The following is an 18,596-nucleotide window of genomic DNA, read 5'->3' as shown; positions in this document are numbered from 1 at the left end:
CATTTTTTATGTGCGTGGAGTTATGCCAACTGCGATTGCATAGGCCTTTCTTTTAACTGATTTCCTGCTATCTCCACACTTCGGCTGTTGGATAAGGTGTCACATACCATCTGGCAATATTGTCCAACGAGAGTGGACACTTGTTTGTTTACTCCTTTTTATAAGAAAAGCAGCAAATAATTCCAATCCCATATAGGCACAAAATGTGAAGAGGATTATCGCGCACATGTTATATCAACGTTGGTACCGGGCGGTGGTACTTTGATTTTGTCTTCCGACTTAAGCTCAGTCTGCGTAGGTTCTTTGGTTACCAAGCCGATATAAAACAACACTAAAAGAAAATTGATAGTACCACCTGGAACTATTCGTTGTTCTTCGTTGGAAATATTGATGGAATATTTTGCGGGGGAATCGAGATGTTGTTGATTCCCATTGTGCCCACCCATGGATCATGTCTACCATGATCCCCTTTGGACTGTCCAATAGAATCTATGACAGCCCCCTGAAATGTAGTGGCGATAACCCTCCTACCTTACCTCAGAAAATTTAACACGGATTCATATTAAAGTCTTTCACACGAATTTCAATTTCAAAATGTACATCGTTTTATTTGTAACCCCAATCCAAAGAAAATCTTATTACTAATTATAATACTTAAATATAGTAATGATCAAAGAAAATGAAATAGAATGTTATTGTGCAACGGGCAAAATATTTGGTTTTATTTAATTAACCCAAATAAAAACTATAAGCAAAGGAAGGACAACATTCCCTGACTAGGTTCGAGCTCGATTCCTAATATGCGGGGTCCACATTGTGACGATAACGATAATTATGAAAATTTACCCAAGTTTAACTTTGCCCAAAGCACGTCTTAAATTAATGCTTTTTATGTTGATTCAATTGCCATAGGGCCCGTACGGTAGTTATACGAAAATAAAGTTAAGAATATAAATTCGGATCGTCTTAACACCCTTATGATTCAATGAGATACTTATGGGAACGCGGTAAAAATGTCATTAAAAATGTATAATCCATTAGAAAACTTGTATAAATCCAAAATAGAATAATAGTAAATCAATAATAGTATACATTCATCAAGAAAGCATGTATGTTATATATAGAAATATAAAATATGATTATAAAATATTTGGGCATAAAGAAATTCGATTACCAAAAGTGATCCCGTTTCTCACTTATGCACAGAAATATATTTTTTTTTTATTTTGAAATAATAATGAAATAAAAGTGAAAAGAGGAGCAGTTAAATAAATAGCTTTCGATTATTTTGCTGTCGTCTCGATAACATCGATATTTTTGTTCACTTAAGACTTTCTTTTGAGCACTTTTCTTTGTTGCGTTAAGAGACGTTTGTAGTTAAGAGAGAGAACTGTATAAAATGCAGACACAAAATTGTTCTCTTACTGTCCAGTCGCCCAATTATAAATTATATTTTCTCAGACTCTCTTAACTATACAACGTTAAACGTATGGCCGAATATATTATTTTTTTTGTGCACAGCAACATGGCAAACACGAGAGAGCGCGACAGTAAAATAATCGTTTATGTAATAATACCCGTGTATATAATAATCGAGTATGTATTACTCTGTGTGAATTCGCAGTTAACGTATTGAAAACTCGATCTATTTATGCCCGTACAGAAATGGCTAGAATATACTCATACATATAAATTTATAGTCTGGGAGGTGGGGTGTTCTAACACTACGGTAAAGGTGATTGGAAGTGTTGGTATTGGTGAGCAGCAATCATTAGGAGGTGGGGGTGATTTTGGTTTTTCTTTTAGTTTTGTCAGGTACCGTTATAAATGTTGGTGCACACACCCACGTGGAATGATCACATTGGATGTGGCACTTGGAAACGGCTTCAAATGTTAGTCAGCCTTTCCTCGGCTCAATTTTGGACTCACCGTAATGCAATTTCTTTTACCCTTATGAGGAATTGACGTCTCTTCTTCCAAACGATTATTTTGTGTATGTACGCTTGTAAAATTTGCCAAAAACAAACGAGTATTGTAAAGCGTGGTGGTGTCAAGTATCCCAAGTAGAAATTCGCAAACGGCTATGTAAACTGTGTTGGTGTTGGTATTAGTGGGGTGGCGCAAAAATGGTCTGGTGTCGCTAATGGCCTAGTGGAGTAGATTCAAAAGTGGGGAATGTCTTCATGGATCAAACAAACAAGGTCCGTCATTGTCGTGTATGGACTGTGCCCCTTTTTGATGTAACTGTTACTCCAAAGTATACCAGAGTGCCTGTTGAAGTCCTCCACTAGATGAATACACACACCAACACAGTACCTAAAAATGAAAAATACCGAAGCAATTTAGAACTTCGTTTCTCTACCCTCCTCTACGCTATTCTTGCTGGCGTAAGAAAAACTTACCTTGAATTACTTCTTTAGAAATCGCCTATCACAAAAATTTATTCCAATAATTGTTAAGTATATTAACAATCCTGACGGCAGACTATGAAAATGAATGCGCGTGGGTTTAAAGCTACCGGTGTTTTACTAATCGTGCGTTTAGCTCGATTTGATGTTCACAGCGTCAAGTAATGAATGAAAAAAACTTAAGCGGGAGAGCATGACATTAGCGAAAGCGCGTTTCGAAAGTGTTGCCACCTGTCTATGCTGAACCCCTTCCTGACAGATTCCGTTTTCCCCATTAGACTTTCACTAAATAGGTGCGCAAAGAAGCCTCGAAGGTACGCTCCTGTTCTATTATATTAAGAGATAACATTACAAACCCCATCAGTTATCGTAGTCCTGACGCAGATAACTGAATGGGGAAGGTAGCTCGTGCATGGCCACTATGGGACTTCACAAACGGTTACACCTTCGCGTCATCTCACATACCTGTCTCCTAATCCAGACAGCAAGACCTAACTTGAAATTATATAGAGTATACAACAATTTCTACTAACTTCTAGGCTAGTATTGCAACTACTAAGTGGAATGTTCAATTTGGTCTTAGTTGTCATCGTATTACGGTATAAATGGAATCATACAAAAATTTAGTTGATTCAATCCCTAAATTTAAATTGCTTCGAATTTATATCCAGATCACCGGATAGGAAAAAATTCATTAAAAAAAAGGAAATTGTTTTCGTTTCCGTTCATTGAAATTTATTCGGTTTTGGGGTGACCATCTCAATCAATTCTTACATTGATGCAACTATTTATAGTATTATTATTTATAGTGTTATATTCATGGCATTGTAATTTATTATATATAATTTATTGTATTATAATTTATTATGTGATTTAATTATATTTATTGTAATGTATTTTATGTTTTATATTATATTGTTTTTATAATTGTTGTTTTTTTTTTTTTTAATTTTTGTTTTATTTATTTAGTGCTTTTTTAATTTATGTATTATATTCTATTGTTTTATAATTTACTGTCTTATAATTTATTATATAAGGATTTATTTATTCATTTTTTCTCCAATAATTTAATTTAATTCGATTTAAAGTCCATTGTCTCAATTAAACTTTCGATTAATCACATCATCAGCTTCAATTATTCTTTCGTATAGAATAATTCGCTGATGTTCCTTTCCATGTACACACAAAAAATTCTGATTCAATCTCCAAATCAATTGATCCAGTAAAAAAAACTTAGCTGCTACTATTAAGTTTCGTGGTTGATTTTGTTTCAAAACAAAAATTTGATGAATCAATTAAATTTCTCTGTGGATATCCCCTCCGAACCCAATTAAAACTTTATTTGGAAAATTTCTCGTGAAATTTCTTTCTGTGTATGATCCGTCAACAAAGTGAATGTGGGGAAGAACTGCGACCCTGGGATAAGTGAAAGCCGGGCTAGATTTGGAAATCCCTATTTAATCGGAACCATATGTTGCAAATCTTTAGCATGATAGGTGCCTACTTTCCTACCGCCTAAATCTTCAATCTCATACAAACTCTTGCCTATTTGCCTGACAACACGACATTTTACGAACTTTTTGCAAAGCTTCGCATTCAAATTCTTAGAAGCGTCACTTAAAATAAAATTCCTCCTAAGAATTTCTTGACCAGGCAGAAATTTCACCTCTCGGCTTCGAGTATTGTAACGAGCGGCATTCATTTCATACGAGCTATGCAAATTTTCCTTAACAGTTTTCCTAACTAACTCCATGATATTACACTTCGGCAAGATCTCGATTTCACCGTCCTCCAAAACTCCTAGCTTATCAGCTAAATCGTACACGCTAGCGTGCGTGACCATATTTGTACCAAAAAGACAAAAATATGGGGAGAATCCCGTCGCGGTATGAATGGTGGATCTTAATGCACATTCGACGGCAGATATATGTCTGTCCCAACCCGTCTGGTCGTCTGACGCATATGCTCGCACAGCAGCTACAATTGAGCGATTCACGCGCTCAGACGCGTTTGCCTGTGGAGCATAATAAGCATTCCTAGTCTGTTTGCAACCATATCGCTTCAAGAACATCTCAAAATCGGATGATGTAAATTGCTTGCCGTTATCCGTATGCACCATCTGCGGAACGCCAAATTTATGAAAGATTTCACTTTCCAAAAATTTGATAACGTTCGCAGATGTTGCATTGCGCATAGGCTTCAAGACAACAAACTTTGTGAGATGATCAAGAACGATAAAAATGAAACTATTGCCCTGTCTAGACCTAGGAAAGGGGCCAATAAAATCCATATAGATCTTCTGCCAGGGTCTGTGTGTTATGGTCTCTGCGCCCATAGGAGGTCTTAAGATCTTGTTAGGAGATTTCGTCTCTTTGCATAACGCACAGTTATTTATGTAATCTTTCACTTGGGCCGCCATTTTGGGCCAATAAAAATATTGCCTGAGAGCCGAAATGGTTTTACCCATGCCACAATGAGATCTTATAGTAGGCCCATGAGTATTTGCTATCAATTCATGTGTGAGGCCAGTGGGAACCCAAAGCTTCCAAATAAAATGTTCATGTACCGAATTTCCGTCCGTCGGAACTGTCCTTTTGTAAACGAACGAATCTTGTATCTTGAGATCGGGTAAAAGATCCTGATGTTGAGATACATGTTCGCGGAGTTGAATATACTCCTCGCTCCCGAACTCCGGCGAACTCATATCAATTATAGGCCTCTCCTGTACAAACATATTAACCTCATCTAATTGCAACCTAGACAGTGTATCGGCTACCACGTTCTGGCTACCCTTTCGGTGCTGTATATCGAATTGATACCCTTGGAGTTTCAGGCTCCAACGTGCGAGACGACCACTCAAGTCTTTCTGGCCCATAAGCCACTTGAGCGCGCTGTGGTCCGTCACCACTGTGAATGGCATCAATTCGATATACGGTCTGAACTTCCCAATTGCACTAACTACAGCGAGGCATTCCCTCTCAGTCACGCTGTAATTGCGCTGAGCGCTATTAAGCTGTGCTGAGTGGAATGCAATTGGGCGTTCCAGACCTTCCGCGTCAAGTTGGTAGAGAACGGCGCCGACACCTAAATTCGACGCGTCACACTGGACGAAGAAACGTTTGTCGAATACTGGATGACTTAACACTGGACTGGTCGTGAGAGCCGTCTTAAGCTTGTTGAAAGCTTCAATCGCGTCCTGATCAAAATTAAATTTGGCGGATTTCTTCAGCGTACGTGTAAGTGGAACAGTAATCTCTGCGTAGTCTTTAATAAATCTTCTGAACCAAGACGTAAGCCCTAAGAATCTACGCACGTCGCGTGTACATTTCGGTACAGGGATCTGTGTTATGCCGTCAATCTTCCCTGGATCTGGCCTTAGTTTTCCTTCTCCCACTATGTACCCTAGGTACCGTAGCTCCCTACGACAAAATTTGGATTTGCCCAAGTTTATCGTTAGGTTCGCATTAGTTAGAAGATCACCAACGCGACGTAACAGCCGCATATGCGACTCAAAATCAGGCGACACCACCAAAAGATCATCTAGGTACACGAAAACTTCATTGCGCAGTTCCGGGGCGATCACCTTATCCATCAGCCTGCATAACCGTTGGGCAGCATTGCACAACCCAAACGGCATGACTCTGAAATGATAATGTGGTCGTCCCGGTACTGTGAATGCAGTTTTCGGCCGACTATCCTTCGCCAGGGGAATCTGCCAAAACGCGTCCTTCAAATCTATGCTTGATATGAAGTACGTGTTTTGGAGTCTCCCTAGGAGTGCGTCAATATATGGGAGTGGGTAAGCATCCTTTACCGTGACTTCGTTTAGTTTTCGGGCATCGAGACACAAGCGTTTCTTCTCCCCGCGCCTAACCAATGTCACTGGAGAATTCCAGGGGCTGGTGCTTGGCTCTATTACCCCTAAACTTATCATACGGTCCAACTCCTCATATATAAGCGACTCGACGGCAGGTGACACAGGATAGTGGCGTTGCTTGATAGGGACAGCGTCGCCGGTATCAATTGTGTGTTCCTCTAGATGAGTTTTGCCTAAACCGTGTCTTTCGTGATCCAAAAAATGACTTTTCGCATACGCAAGAGCACTTTCCTGTTCCCGAGAAAGAATGTGACTGGTTGGATCGGATGGTTCGACCACAGCGCTAAGACTGTTGACCAAATGTGGTGCGACACCAAAAATTTTCCAAAAATCCACACCGCAGTACATTTGCTTCTCTAAATTCGGAACAAGATACACCTCCATCGTATGGCGTTGATCCTCATAACTAACCTCAACCTTCACCTTACCCGAACATGTCACACGATGACCGCTAGCCGTACCCACACTGCATTTGTGTACTGGAATAATTGTCAAATTGAGTTTTTCAACTAAATCATGACAATTATTCCCGAAACAAGTGACAGATGCACCGCTATCGAAAAGAGCTAAAACCTCATAGTCATTCACAAAAACTTTCCTGAATGGTCTCGGATCAGAACCTGATATCTCACTTATCGTTGCCGAAGAAATATTGCGCCTATGCATTCGCCTACATCTATAACGTTCCCTAGCCTTCAAAATTCTACTAGATACAGATTGAACAGTCACTTCACTATTAAAAATCCTTTCCCTTGCTTTTCGGTAATTTTCAAGTCGTATATGGAATGGCAATGTAATATTCGGCCTGGACATCGTAGTTCCCCCAATAGGTGTTGTGTTTGTGGGTTTCTGAATAGCTGTTACGATATCGCCGGAATCTACAGATGTCCCCACACATTCGTCATGAAAAGTCCCTTTATCTACTCTGTGGTCTGAGTCGAACGTGAGTCCCCACATACATTCACGTTCGCTCTGCGGTTTCCCACCCTACAATTATTACATTGTGGGGTGGTCACACCCGATTGACCACAACGAAAACAAAAATATCCTCTCTGTTCCGCCGAGCATTGTTTAAATGTATGGCCGATAGTCCCACAGTTCCAACATTTGATGTTTGTCTTATCGGGTTTCTTCTGAAAATTATTTCGAAATCGAAGTTCTTCCACACATTCGGTAAGCTCGTCAATATCTGAATTATATAATTCGTTTACAGAACGAACTGGCACACCGGGTCGAGATCTTTGTTGGAATTCTCTCTCCAAAAAACTTTCAGCCCTACGGCACTCCGCACGTAAATGCTCTACAGAATACAATTGTGTCCCAAATATCATATGGGCAATTCGTGGTTTCAAGCCTGCTTTTATAATGTCTACCATCTCATGTTCCTTCAAAGGTTCACGTAGTTGCATCCTGAGACTGTTCATAGCGTCAATGTATTGGGTAGCCCTTTCATCTCTTCCTTGTCTTCGATCTATCATTTGTCTTAATACGTCAGCATTGGAATGAAATTGTTCAAATTCCCGAACAATGTCAATTCTCAAATTGGGAAATGTTAGATCTGGGTGCCGCTGAATGCGGTCCCAGTACCACTGGTTCGCACGTCCCTCAAGAAGATTGTGGAAACCTGCCAGCAATTCCTCATCCGAACAGCCATAGCTCTCCTGAAGCCTGTCCACCCGAAAAATGAAGTCTTCAATGACGGGAGTCCTAGAAGTGCCATCAAATTTGATGCCCCACTTACTAATGTCATGATATTTCGGACGACTAATTTGGATATTTGAATTCTTTCGTGAATTCGGTTGTCCACATGATCCATTATTAGGTTGACGACGCTTCACTCCGTTTTCAGGAGGAAACTCATGAGGCCAATTGACATCAGGTGAAGGGTTGGAAGCCTGATTTGACGGAGCAGGTGAAGCCGAAAGAGCCGATCTCACAGCCACCGCAACTGCCTCTCTCATTTCATTCCGAATTATTTGCAAAATAGAAGCCGTTGATTCTTCGCCTGTGTCCCTAACCTCTCTAAACAATTCGGTACTATTCATATTATCCCCTTGACTATTATTGGCTGCGATATTTGTCAATGGGCTGTACTGGGGCTGTGTCACACTGCTCTGACCCGAGCTTTCGTGCTGGGTCTCTTGAACCGTGTCATCGACACCTAATGTCCGATCTGCACCACCATTTCCATCTCCCACGTTTGTGGCGTAAGTATCATTACGAGGACGATCCTCATTATTCCCCCTAGTATTCGTTTTTTGTGGGTTGAGTGGACCCACAAATCTCGGTGGAAACATTTCGAAAATTACTTCACTCGAAAAGCACGAGGAATTAAAAAAAAAAACTGAAGAATTCTTTAAGAACGTAGAGGTGTCAATAAAGACATAAAAATTCAAAAACTGTGCAATAAAAGACAAGGGTTTTCTTATAATCCGAACAGTTTTGCGAAATAATTGTAATAAGGAATTGTGTCGGTATTTAGTATGTGCTATATCGAAAAGTGTTGATTCGTCGAACGCAACGTAGAAATGTAGGATCATACAAAATCCGAAATAGGAAAAAAAATACTAATGATTAATGATGTCATAAATACTTTATATATAATATTGTAAGGATTCACGATAACTCTGACCGTAAACCACTAGTGATTCCCGTAATCAATCTACCCTAAATAATCGAGATCGAAATTCAAGTTGTAAGAAGTTAGTCTATTTTCAAAAGATTACCATGTCCCCATAATATTAGCAAATAAAAAGGTAAACAAAACAAAATAAACCAAAAATAATGAAAAATTATGGAAAATGATGAAAAGAAATAAAAATTTATGAAACATACATACCATTGAGGTTTTGGGTAGGATTGGGATATGTATCAAGCCACTACAAAAAAAATATTTCCATCTAATTTTCAAACTTCAAAAACTCCTAGTACGCAAATAAAAAAACTTTGAAGAAATTGTTGCTACTATGAAAATTCATTTAAAACTCACATAGGACTAAACAATATCCTCGCCGTATAGGAAAACTAAAAGAATCGTCGATGTTGGTGTAGCGCGATTTTTGTCATGATAACAACAAAATCGGACCATACTCCAACATTTTGAACCTGAATAAAAAAAAAATCTGAACATTCAAAATATTGATCGTAGCAAATAAGGTCAACCATAAATCGTTAAATCCTTATGACTATACGAAAATTATCCTTTCGCTCAGACGTTGGGCGCCATTCTTGTAATGTTGTTGTTGGTTTATAATCCCATTTTTTATGTGCGTGGAGTTATGCCAACTGCGATTGCATAGGCCTTTCTTTTAACTGATTTCCTGCTATCTCCACACTTCGGCTGTTGGATAAGGTGTCACATACCATCTGGCAATATTGTCCAACGAGAGTGGACACTTGTTTGTTTACTCCTTTTTATAAGAAAAGCAGCAAATAATTCCAATCCCATATAGGCACAAAATGTGAAGAGGATTATCGCGCACATGTTATATCAACGTTGGTACCGGGCGGTGGTACTTTGATTTTGTCTTCCGACTTAAGCTCAGTCTGCGTAGGTTCTTTGGTTACCAAGCCGATATAAAACAACACTAAAAGAAAATTGATAGTACCACCTGGAACTATTCGTTGTTCTTCGTTGGAAATATTGATGGAATATTTTGCGGGGGAATCGAGATGTTGTTGATTCCCATTGTGCCCACCCATGGATCATGTCTACCATGATCCCCTTTGGACTGTCCAATAGAATCTATGACAGCCCCCTGAAATGTAGTGGCGATAACCCTCCTACCTTACCTCAGAAAATTTAACACGGATTCATATTAAAGTCTTTCACACGAATTTCAATTTCAAAATGTACATCGTTTTATTTGTAACCCCAATCCAAAGAAAATCTTATTACTAATTATAATACTTAAATATAGTAATGATCAAAGAAAATGAAATAGAATGTTATTGTGCAACGGGCAAAATATTTGGTTTTATTTAATTAACCCAAATAAAAACTATAAGCAAAGGAAGGACAACATTCCCTGACTAGGTTCGAGCTCGATTCCTAATATGCGGGGTCCACATTGTGACGATAACGATAATTATGAAAATTTACCCAAGTTTAACTTTGCCCAAAGCACGTCTTAAATTAATGCTTTTTATGTTGATTCAATTGCCATAGGGCCCGTACGGTAGTTATACGAAAATAAAGTTAAGAATATAAATTCGGATCGTCTTAACACCCTTATGATTCAATGAGATACTTATGGGAACGCGGTAAAAATGTCATTAAAAATGTATAATCCATTAGAAAACTTGTATAAATCCAAAATAGAATAATAGTAAATCAATAATAGTATACATTCATCAAGAAAGCATGTATGTTATATATAGAAATATAAAATATGATTATAAAATATTTGGGCATAAAGAAATTCGATTACCAAAAGTGATCCCGTTTCTCACTTATGCACAGAAATATATTTTTTTTTTATTTTGAAATAATAATGAAATAAAAGTGAAAAGAGGAGCAGTTAAATAAATAGCTTTCGATTATTTTGCTGTCGTCTCGATAACATCGATATTTTTGTTCACTTAAGACTTTCTTTTGAGCACTTTTCTTTGTTGCGTTAAGAGACGTTTGTAGTTAAGAGAGAGAACTGTATAAAATGCAGACACAAAATTGTTCTCTTACTGTCCAGTCGCCCAATTATAAATTATATTTTCTCAGACTCTCTTAACTATACAACGTTAAACGTATGGCCGAATATATTATTTTTTTTGTGCACAGCAACATGGCAAACACGAGAGAGCGCGACAGTAAAATAATCGTTTATGTAATAATACCCGTGTATATAATAATCGAGTATGTATTACTCTGTGTGAATTCGCAGTTAACGTATTGAAAACTCGATCTATTTATGCCCGTACAGAAATGGCTAGAATATACTCATACATATAAATTTATAGTCTGGGAGGTGGGGTGTTCTAACACTACGGTAAAGGTGATTGGAAGTGTTGGTATTGGTGAGCAGCAATCATTAGGAGGTGGGGGTGATTTTGGTTTTTCTTTTAGTTTTGTCAGGTACCGTTATAAATGTTGGTGCACACACCCACGTGGAATGATCACATTGGATGTGGCACTTGGAAACGGCTTCAAATGTTAGTCAGCCTTTCCTCGGCTCAATTTTGGACTCACCGTAATGCAATTTCTTTTACCCTTATGAGGAATTGACGTCTCTTCTTCCAAACGATTATTTTGTGTATGTACGCTTGTAAAATTTGCCAAAAACAAACGAGTATTGTAAAGCGTGGTGGTGTCAAGTATCCCAAGTAGAAATTCGCAAACGGCTATGTAAACTGTGTTGGTGTTGGTATTAGTGGGGTGGCGCAAAAATGGTCTGGTGTCGCTAATGGCCTAGTGGAGTAGATTCAAAAGTGGGGAATGTCTTCATGGATCAAACAAACAAGGTCCGTCATTGTCGTGTATGGACTGTGCCCCTTTTTGATGTAACTGTTACTCCAAAGTATACCAGAGTGCCTGTTGAAGTCCTCCACTAGATGAATACACACACCAACACAGTACCTAAAAATGAAAAATACCGAAGCAATTTAGAACTTCGTTTCTCTACCCTCCTCTACGCTATTCTTGCTGGCGTAAGAAAAACTTACCTTGAATTACTTCTTTAGAAATCGCCTATCACAAAAATTTATTCCAATAATTGTTAAGTATATTAACAATCCTGACGGCAGACTATGAAAATGAATGCGCGTGGGTTTAAAGCTACCGGTGTTTTACTAATCGTGCGTTTAGCTCGATTTGATGTTCACAGCGTCAAGTAATGAATGAAAAAAACTTAAGCGGGAGAGCATGACATTAGCGAAAGCGCGTTTCGAAAGTGTTGCCACCTGTCTATGCTGAACCCCTTCCTGACAGATTCCGTTTTCCCCATTAGACTTTCACTAAATAGGTGCGCAAAGAAGCCTCGAAGGTACGCTCCTGTTCTATTATATTAAGAGATAACATTACACCTTATCTAAAACCAATAAATTTTGACTTAATCAAGTTCAGTTTTCGTCCCCATATGTACGTAGTTCCATGGTTGAATCTTCATGTTTTTAAATAAGGGGTGATTTTTAAAAGCTATAGGAAAGCTTTTCAAAAAATAACACATACAATTCAGAATAATGCATGAAATCTTTATTTGATTCGATAGTAACGGTCCAGAATAATTTGATGTTTGAAGACTATTTCATGGAAATGTTGACCGCGATTGCGTTTTATACTCTGTGCAACATCTCGGCCGGTATCTCACGAATAAATGTTTCAATATAATCATTCAATTGTTCAATTGTCATGCAAGTCAAGCTCTTGCACTTTAGGCAAAAAGTGGATATCATCTTACGCTAGCGCTTTCCAATGACAGTTACGTTGCGATTCGCATCAACTTGAAGAAGTACGTAAATTTAGATAATTTGCAAACGTTGTTTGTTTATAAGACAAAATAGAATGACAAAACACAACAAAAAGTTTCAATCTTCCACTTTAAGAATATGTATTGTATTTGCTCAGACATCTGAATATTTCTCAAATTAAGTCAGAGAACAAAATGTTTGCATTTAGGAGCTTTTAAGGATATTATAGGGCAGACATATACAAATATATATTTTAAATTTTTGGAAATACATTAAGTAATATTTTAGAACCCAAATTTTTAGATTTCTTGTTCGCTTGACCAAAAAATACAAAAAACTAACAGCAAACACAGACTGATTTTCATATGTTTCGGTGTAAACATTATATGTTTGGAACTGAAATTTTTAGCACATTATTTTTAAGTGCAAGCATATATAGTTCATAAGCTAGCATATAATGTTTGCGACATATATGTTAATGTGTTAGAACATATTATGTTTGGGACATAACATTTTTATTGGATGCAGACATATATTAATTTAGAAACATACATGTGTTTAAAAACGTCAGAAAGACGGAGAAAGAATATACACGCAGAGAAGAAACATGATTGTCACAATCATATTCAAAGAGCAAAATAATATGATAGGAGTTATTTTTGCGGCGACCACGTAACATTTTCACCTGCAACCATGTTAGCTCAGTGAACATGGTTCTAAGAAAAATAAAATTGTCCTCATCTAAAATGTTATTATATTGAAAAAAAGAATTGTGTTTGAATCAAAATACAATGGTCACGATCTAAAATGTTATGGTATTCGTCAAAAATGTTTTTCTTCCAGTTAAAAGAACATGGTCACAACTTAAAATGTTTTGATTTTTATGAAAAAAACTTTTTTCGTCGTCGAAAAAAGGACGCCACTTGAGAAAAGAAAACACAAAATTAACTTTATTTATTTGTTTTTATTTATTTATAAACTAATTCATTGTTTATTTGTATTTATAATGTCTTGCAAGCAAACATCACATATTTTTACACACTCTATTTTAGTTCAATTTCAACAATAAGTAATCATTCCATATTTACTTCGTGCCCATCAAATTTAAAAATGCAGGCATCATGTAACTGCAAATAAAAATAAATTATACCATAAGCAAAATGCATAACAAAAACCACGTAAATTTTTTTTTTTCAATTACACTTTCCTTTTTTGTGTTCACATAAAACCACGTGCCTCTTCTGAAAAAATTAATTAATACAAAACACATTTATTCCGTATTCTCCGTCCATTCGAAGCAACACGCGACTGACGCGTAAAATGAAAATCATGTGTACTTACTCAATATTTTTATAAAATCCTTTTCGCTGCAAAAAAGTTAAAAAATTAAATGGTCATGAAAAAATATATGTACATGGTCTTTATGGCCATGTAATGGTTCTAGACATGTCTATTCCTAACCTATAAAAATACTTTTTTCTCTGCAAAAAAGTAAAAAAATTGAATGGTCAGGTACATGATTTTCCCGACCATGTAATGGTCTCAAATTCTATCATTTAAATAATAGAACATGTTTGCGGCATTTGAGAACCATTTAAATGCTTATTGCCAACATATACACCCTCACAAAAAATCGCTTCTGTAACATATACTCCCAAACATATTTTGCTTCAAGCATATACATTTTTGGGTATTGCCCAAACATTTATATGTTTGATCTCTTCCAATATATAATATGTTTGAAAGCATATTGGTCTAAACAATATATGTTTGGGTAGTCTAAGTTCCAAACATTTTGTATTTTTGCATCCAAATTCAATAATGTTGTCTTCCAACAACAATATGTTATTATGTGACCATATAATATGTTTGGAAGCATTTTGCACCCAAAAATATTATATGCTTAAAAAAATTCTCCCAAACAATATTGTGCTCAAAATTTTATTTATTTATTTATATATTTACAATCACAATGAATTATGAAAATAAACAGGTAATATAGGTGCTAACAACATAGGTTTTCGACCTGAATGCTCAAAATTTTGTTTCTGCCCAATTGTATATTCCCCCACATCTTTCTCACTTTCACGAGATTTTTTAGTTCTTAGCACCTTTTTCTGTAATACAAACATTGTAGAAGAAATTATTCAATTGTATGATTTTTTTTTATTTTAATTTTACCTTTTGCCGGACGGGGATTCGAACAGCGGACCACACAGTTTGTAAGGATCAAAGAAGTAGCTGATCAATTGTCCAAGGAAAAATAAAATGTTAATTTTGTAATAACAAGCAACAACCACCAACTTAATTCAATATCGCTCCCTGTTAAATAGCGCTCCAAGCTACTAAACACATATATGTTTATAGGCTATTTCTAAATTAATATATGTTTGCATCCAAGCATATTATATTTACAAACATTTTATGTCCCAAACATAATATGTTCTAACATATTAACATATATGTCCCAAACATGTTATGCTAGTTTATGAACATTATATGCTTGCACTCAAAAATATTGTGTTTAAAAATTTGTGTTCCAAACATATAATGTTTATAGCCAAACATATGAAAAACAGTCTTTTTCATCCGTGTAGTTTTCTCCGCTCGAAAATTATTTTTACAAAGACAAAATACATGTTTTTCGCGACAATTACATACTCTAGATAAGCATTAAATGTATGCGGCAACCATGTCCAAACATGTTTTTTCTGTGCGTGTAGGAAACAGACAAAAAATACAGTTTAATTAACACAAATAAAAATGTATGTTGCTGAGTACACGTTCAGGATTGCTTATCGACTTACACGTTTTGCATATAAATAAATATTTGGGGTGTAAATTCAAATATATTGCAAGCATATGTATCCAACACAATTATGTTTAAGACATTTTGCTGCAAACAAATAAAAGTTTAGAAATGCGAACTAACTATTTGACGCCTTAAACAAAGATATACTTAGGGTGAAACATAACATGTTTGCACAGTACAAACTTTTTTTTCGAACAAACTCTGAAAATATTTATGCCTGAAGCAGAATACGTTTGGGGCGATTTTCTCTGAGTGTGAGCGGACTTTTTTCTATGAGTGTAATTTTGATTGTGTGTGCGTATGACAACTGGCCACTGATGTATCAAATCTTTCCGTTACATTTTAGCCACTGGGATAGAAAACCAACAAACACACAACAGCACTACCTTTTCATCGAAACCCCAACCCAACATGAAAAATGTAGCTCCACCCCACCAAACATTCATCCTATCGAAGCAAACACCAAAGTTCATGGTTCAATTGTGGTAGAACATAAAGTGTTGTTGTGATGCCTTTAGGTTGCCCGCGTTGACTTAATTCACTTAATGAACTTGACCGCCAAGTGATCGACTCAAATAGACCAAGTATACCGATGCTACAACTCATTGTGTATTCAAACGTTTTGCTCCTTGGCTTCCAAGCGTGAAAACAAAAAACAAACCAACAGCTCGCACATTGTTTGGAAGTGCAACATTGCCAAAGTCAGAGCAAAAAATTGATGGGAGAGCGGGTTAGACTGGATAACCGTCAGCAACATCAATGTGAATCTAATTAGGACTTCTATAGTATGTGACATTCCCACCATTCCCATTATTTAAAGGAATTGTGGTTTTTAGTTAATTTTAAAGGCTATCCACTATCCCACGAAATGATACAACGATTTTTTTTATTTGCATACTACACGGATGAAAAAGACTGTTTTTCATATGTTTGGCTATAAACATTATATGTTTGGAACACAAATTTTTAAACACAATATTTTTGAGTGCAAGCATATAATGTTCATAAACTAGCATAACATGTTTGGGACATATATGTTAATATGTTAGAACATATTATGTTTGGGACATAAAATGTATGTAAATATAATATGCTTGGATGCAAACATATATTAATTTAGAAATATCCTATAAACATATATGTGTTTAGTAGCTTGGAGCGCTATTTAGCAGGGAGCGATATTGAATTAAGTTGGTGGTTGTTGCTTGTTATTACAAAATTAACATTTTATTTTTCCTTGGGCAATTGATCAGCTACTTCTTTGATCCTTACAAACTGTGTGGCCCGCTGTTCGAATCCCCGTCCGGCAAAAGGTAAAATTAAAATAAAAAAAAATCATAAAATTGAATAATTTCTTCTACAATGTTTGTATTACAGAAAAAGGTGCTAAGAACTAAAAAATCTCGTGGAATTGAGAAAGATGTCGGGGAATATACAATTGGGCAGAAACAAAATTTTGAGCATTCAGGTCGAAAACCTATGTTGTTAGCACCTATATTACCTGTTTATTTTCATAATTCATTATGATTGTAAATATATAAATAAATAAATAAATAAAATTTTGAGCACAATATTGTTTGGGAGAATTTTTTTAAGCATATAATATTTTTGGGTGCAAAATGCTTCCAAACATATTATATGGTCACATAATAACATATTGTTTTTTGGAAGACAACATTATTGAATTTGGATGCAAAAATACAAAATGTTTGGAACTTAGACTACCCAAACATATATTGTTTAGACCAATATGCTTTCAAACATATTATATATTGGTAGAGATCAAACATATAAATGTTTGGGCAATACCCAAAAATATATATGCTTGAAGCAAAATATGTTTGGGAGTATATGTTACAGAAGCGATTTTTTGTGAGGGTGTAGAGTTAAGCGGTGGATTAGAATATGTAATATTTTCATTATCATTGTGAGGATGGTCGAATCTTTATGCATTCTCGAAAACAACTATTCGGCAAGGAACATTTCGCTGAAACATCGAGGACCATTTGGAATGTTCTTTTCCCTTCGATACCTGTAGTTAAAATTTTTAACAACTTTCAATGCGATCGATGAGTCGTTTTTTAAGAGCCAACATTGTAAATATGTGGGAACTAGAATATGATTATGGCTTCTCTTGGAACATAAGTTTTTGTTGGGGATTTCAAGAACATTTTTATCCTGTCCCACGTTCCCACTTCCAATCAGGGCCTGTAGTACAAGTTTTGTTGTAGATTTTCAATTTCAAAAGGGTTTCCTACTGTAGACAAACCCCATCATAATTTCTGGCATAGTTTGTATGGAATTCAGTACTTATAAAAAATTCTCAAAAATACACACGGATGAAAAAGACTGTTTTTCATATGTGTGGCTATAAACATTATATGTTTGCAACACAAATTTTTAAACACAATATTTTTGAGTGCAAGCATATAATGTTCATAAACTAGCATAACATGTTTGGGACATATATGTTAATATGTTAGAACATATTATGTTTGGGACATAAAATGTTTGTAAATATAATATGCTTGGATGCAAACATATATTCATTTAGAAATAGCCTATAAACATATATGTGTTTAGTAGCTTGGAGCGCTATTTAACAGGGAGCGATATTGAATTAAGTTGGTGGTTGTTGCTTGTTATTACAAAATTAACATTTTATTTTTCCTTGGGCAATTGATCAGCTACTTCTTTGATCCTTACAAACTGTGTGGTCCGCTGTTCGAATCCCCGTCCGGCAAAAGGTAAAGTTAAAATAAAAAAAATCATAAAATTGAATAATTTCTTTTACAATGTTTGTATTACAGAAAAAGGTGCTAAGAACTAAAAAATCTCGTGGAAGTGAGAAAGATGTGGGGGAATATACAATTAGGCAGAAACAAAATTTTGAGCATTCAGGTCGAAAACCTATGTTGTTAGCACCTATATTACCTGTTTATTTTCATAATTCATTATGATTGTAAATATATAAATAAATAAATAAAATTTTGAGCACAATATTGTTTGGGAGAATTTTTTTTAAGCATATAATATTTTTGGGTGCAAAATGCTTCCAAACATATTATATGTTCACATAATAACATATTGTTTTTTG

The 18,596-nt window shown here is 35.9% G+C and overlaps 2 protein-coding genes and 1 long non-coding RNA gene across 3 annotated transcripts in view; 1 reads left to right on the top strand and 2 right to left on the bottom strand.

Moving 5' to 3' along the window:
- The window catches only part of Ccn (cellular communication network factor protein Ccn), a 222,998-nt gene that overhangs the window by 97,097 nt on the left and 107,305 nt on the right, over positions 1-18,596 (top strand). The window lies entirely within an intron of this gene.
- LOC142235076 (uncharacterized) lies at positions 582-3,219 on the bottom strand. Its single transcript, XR_012721789.1, has 2 exons — positions 2,403-3,219; positions 582-2,316 (listed from the first exon to the last, which is right to left on the bottom strand). It is a non-coding gene; the product is annotated as an uncharacterized LOC142235076 (long non-coding RNA).
- Positions 7,193-12,296, bottom strand: LOC142234380 (uncharacterized). Its single transcript, XM_075305507.1, has 2 exons — positions 11,944-12,296; positions 7,193-11,857 (listed from the first exon to the last, which is right to left on the bottom strand). The coding sequence occupies exon 2, from the start codon at positions 8,823-8,825 to the stop codon at positions 7,206-7,208; it is 1,620 nt and encodes a 539-aa protein (XP_075161622.1). The 5' UTR covers positions 8,826-11,857; positions 11,944-12,296; the 3' UTR covers positions 7,193-7,205.

Source organism: Haematobia irritans, chromosome 4, assembly GCF_050003625.1.
Source record: "Haematobia irritans isolate KBUSLIRL chromosome 4, ASM5000362v1, whole genome shotgun sequence".
NCBI lineage: Eukaryota > Metazoa > Arthropoda > Insecta > Diptera > Muscidae > Haematobia > Haematobia irritans.
This window is presented reverse-complemented; position numbering and strand designations above follow the sequence as displayed.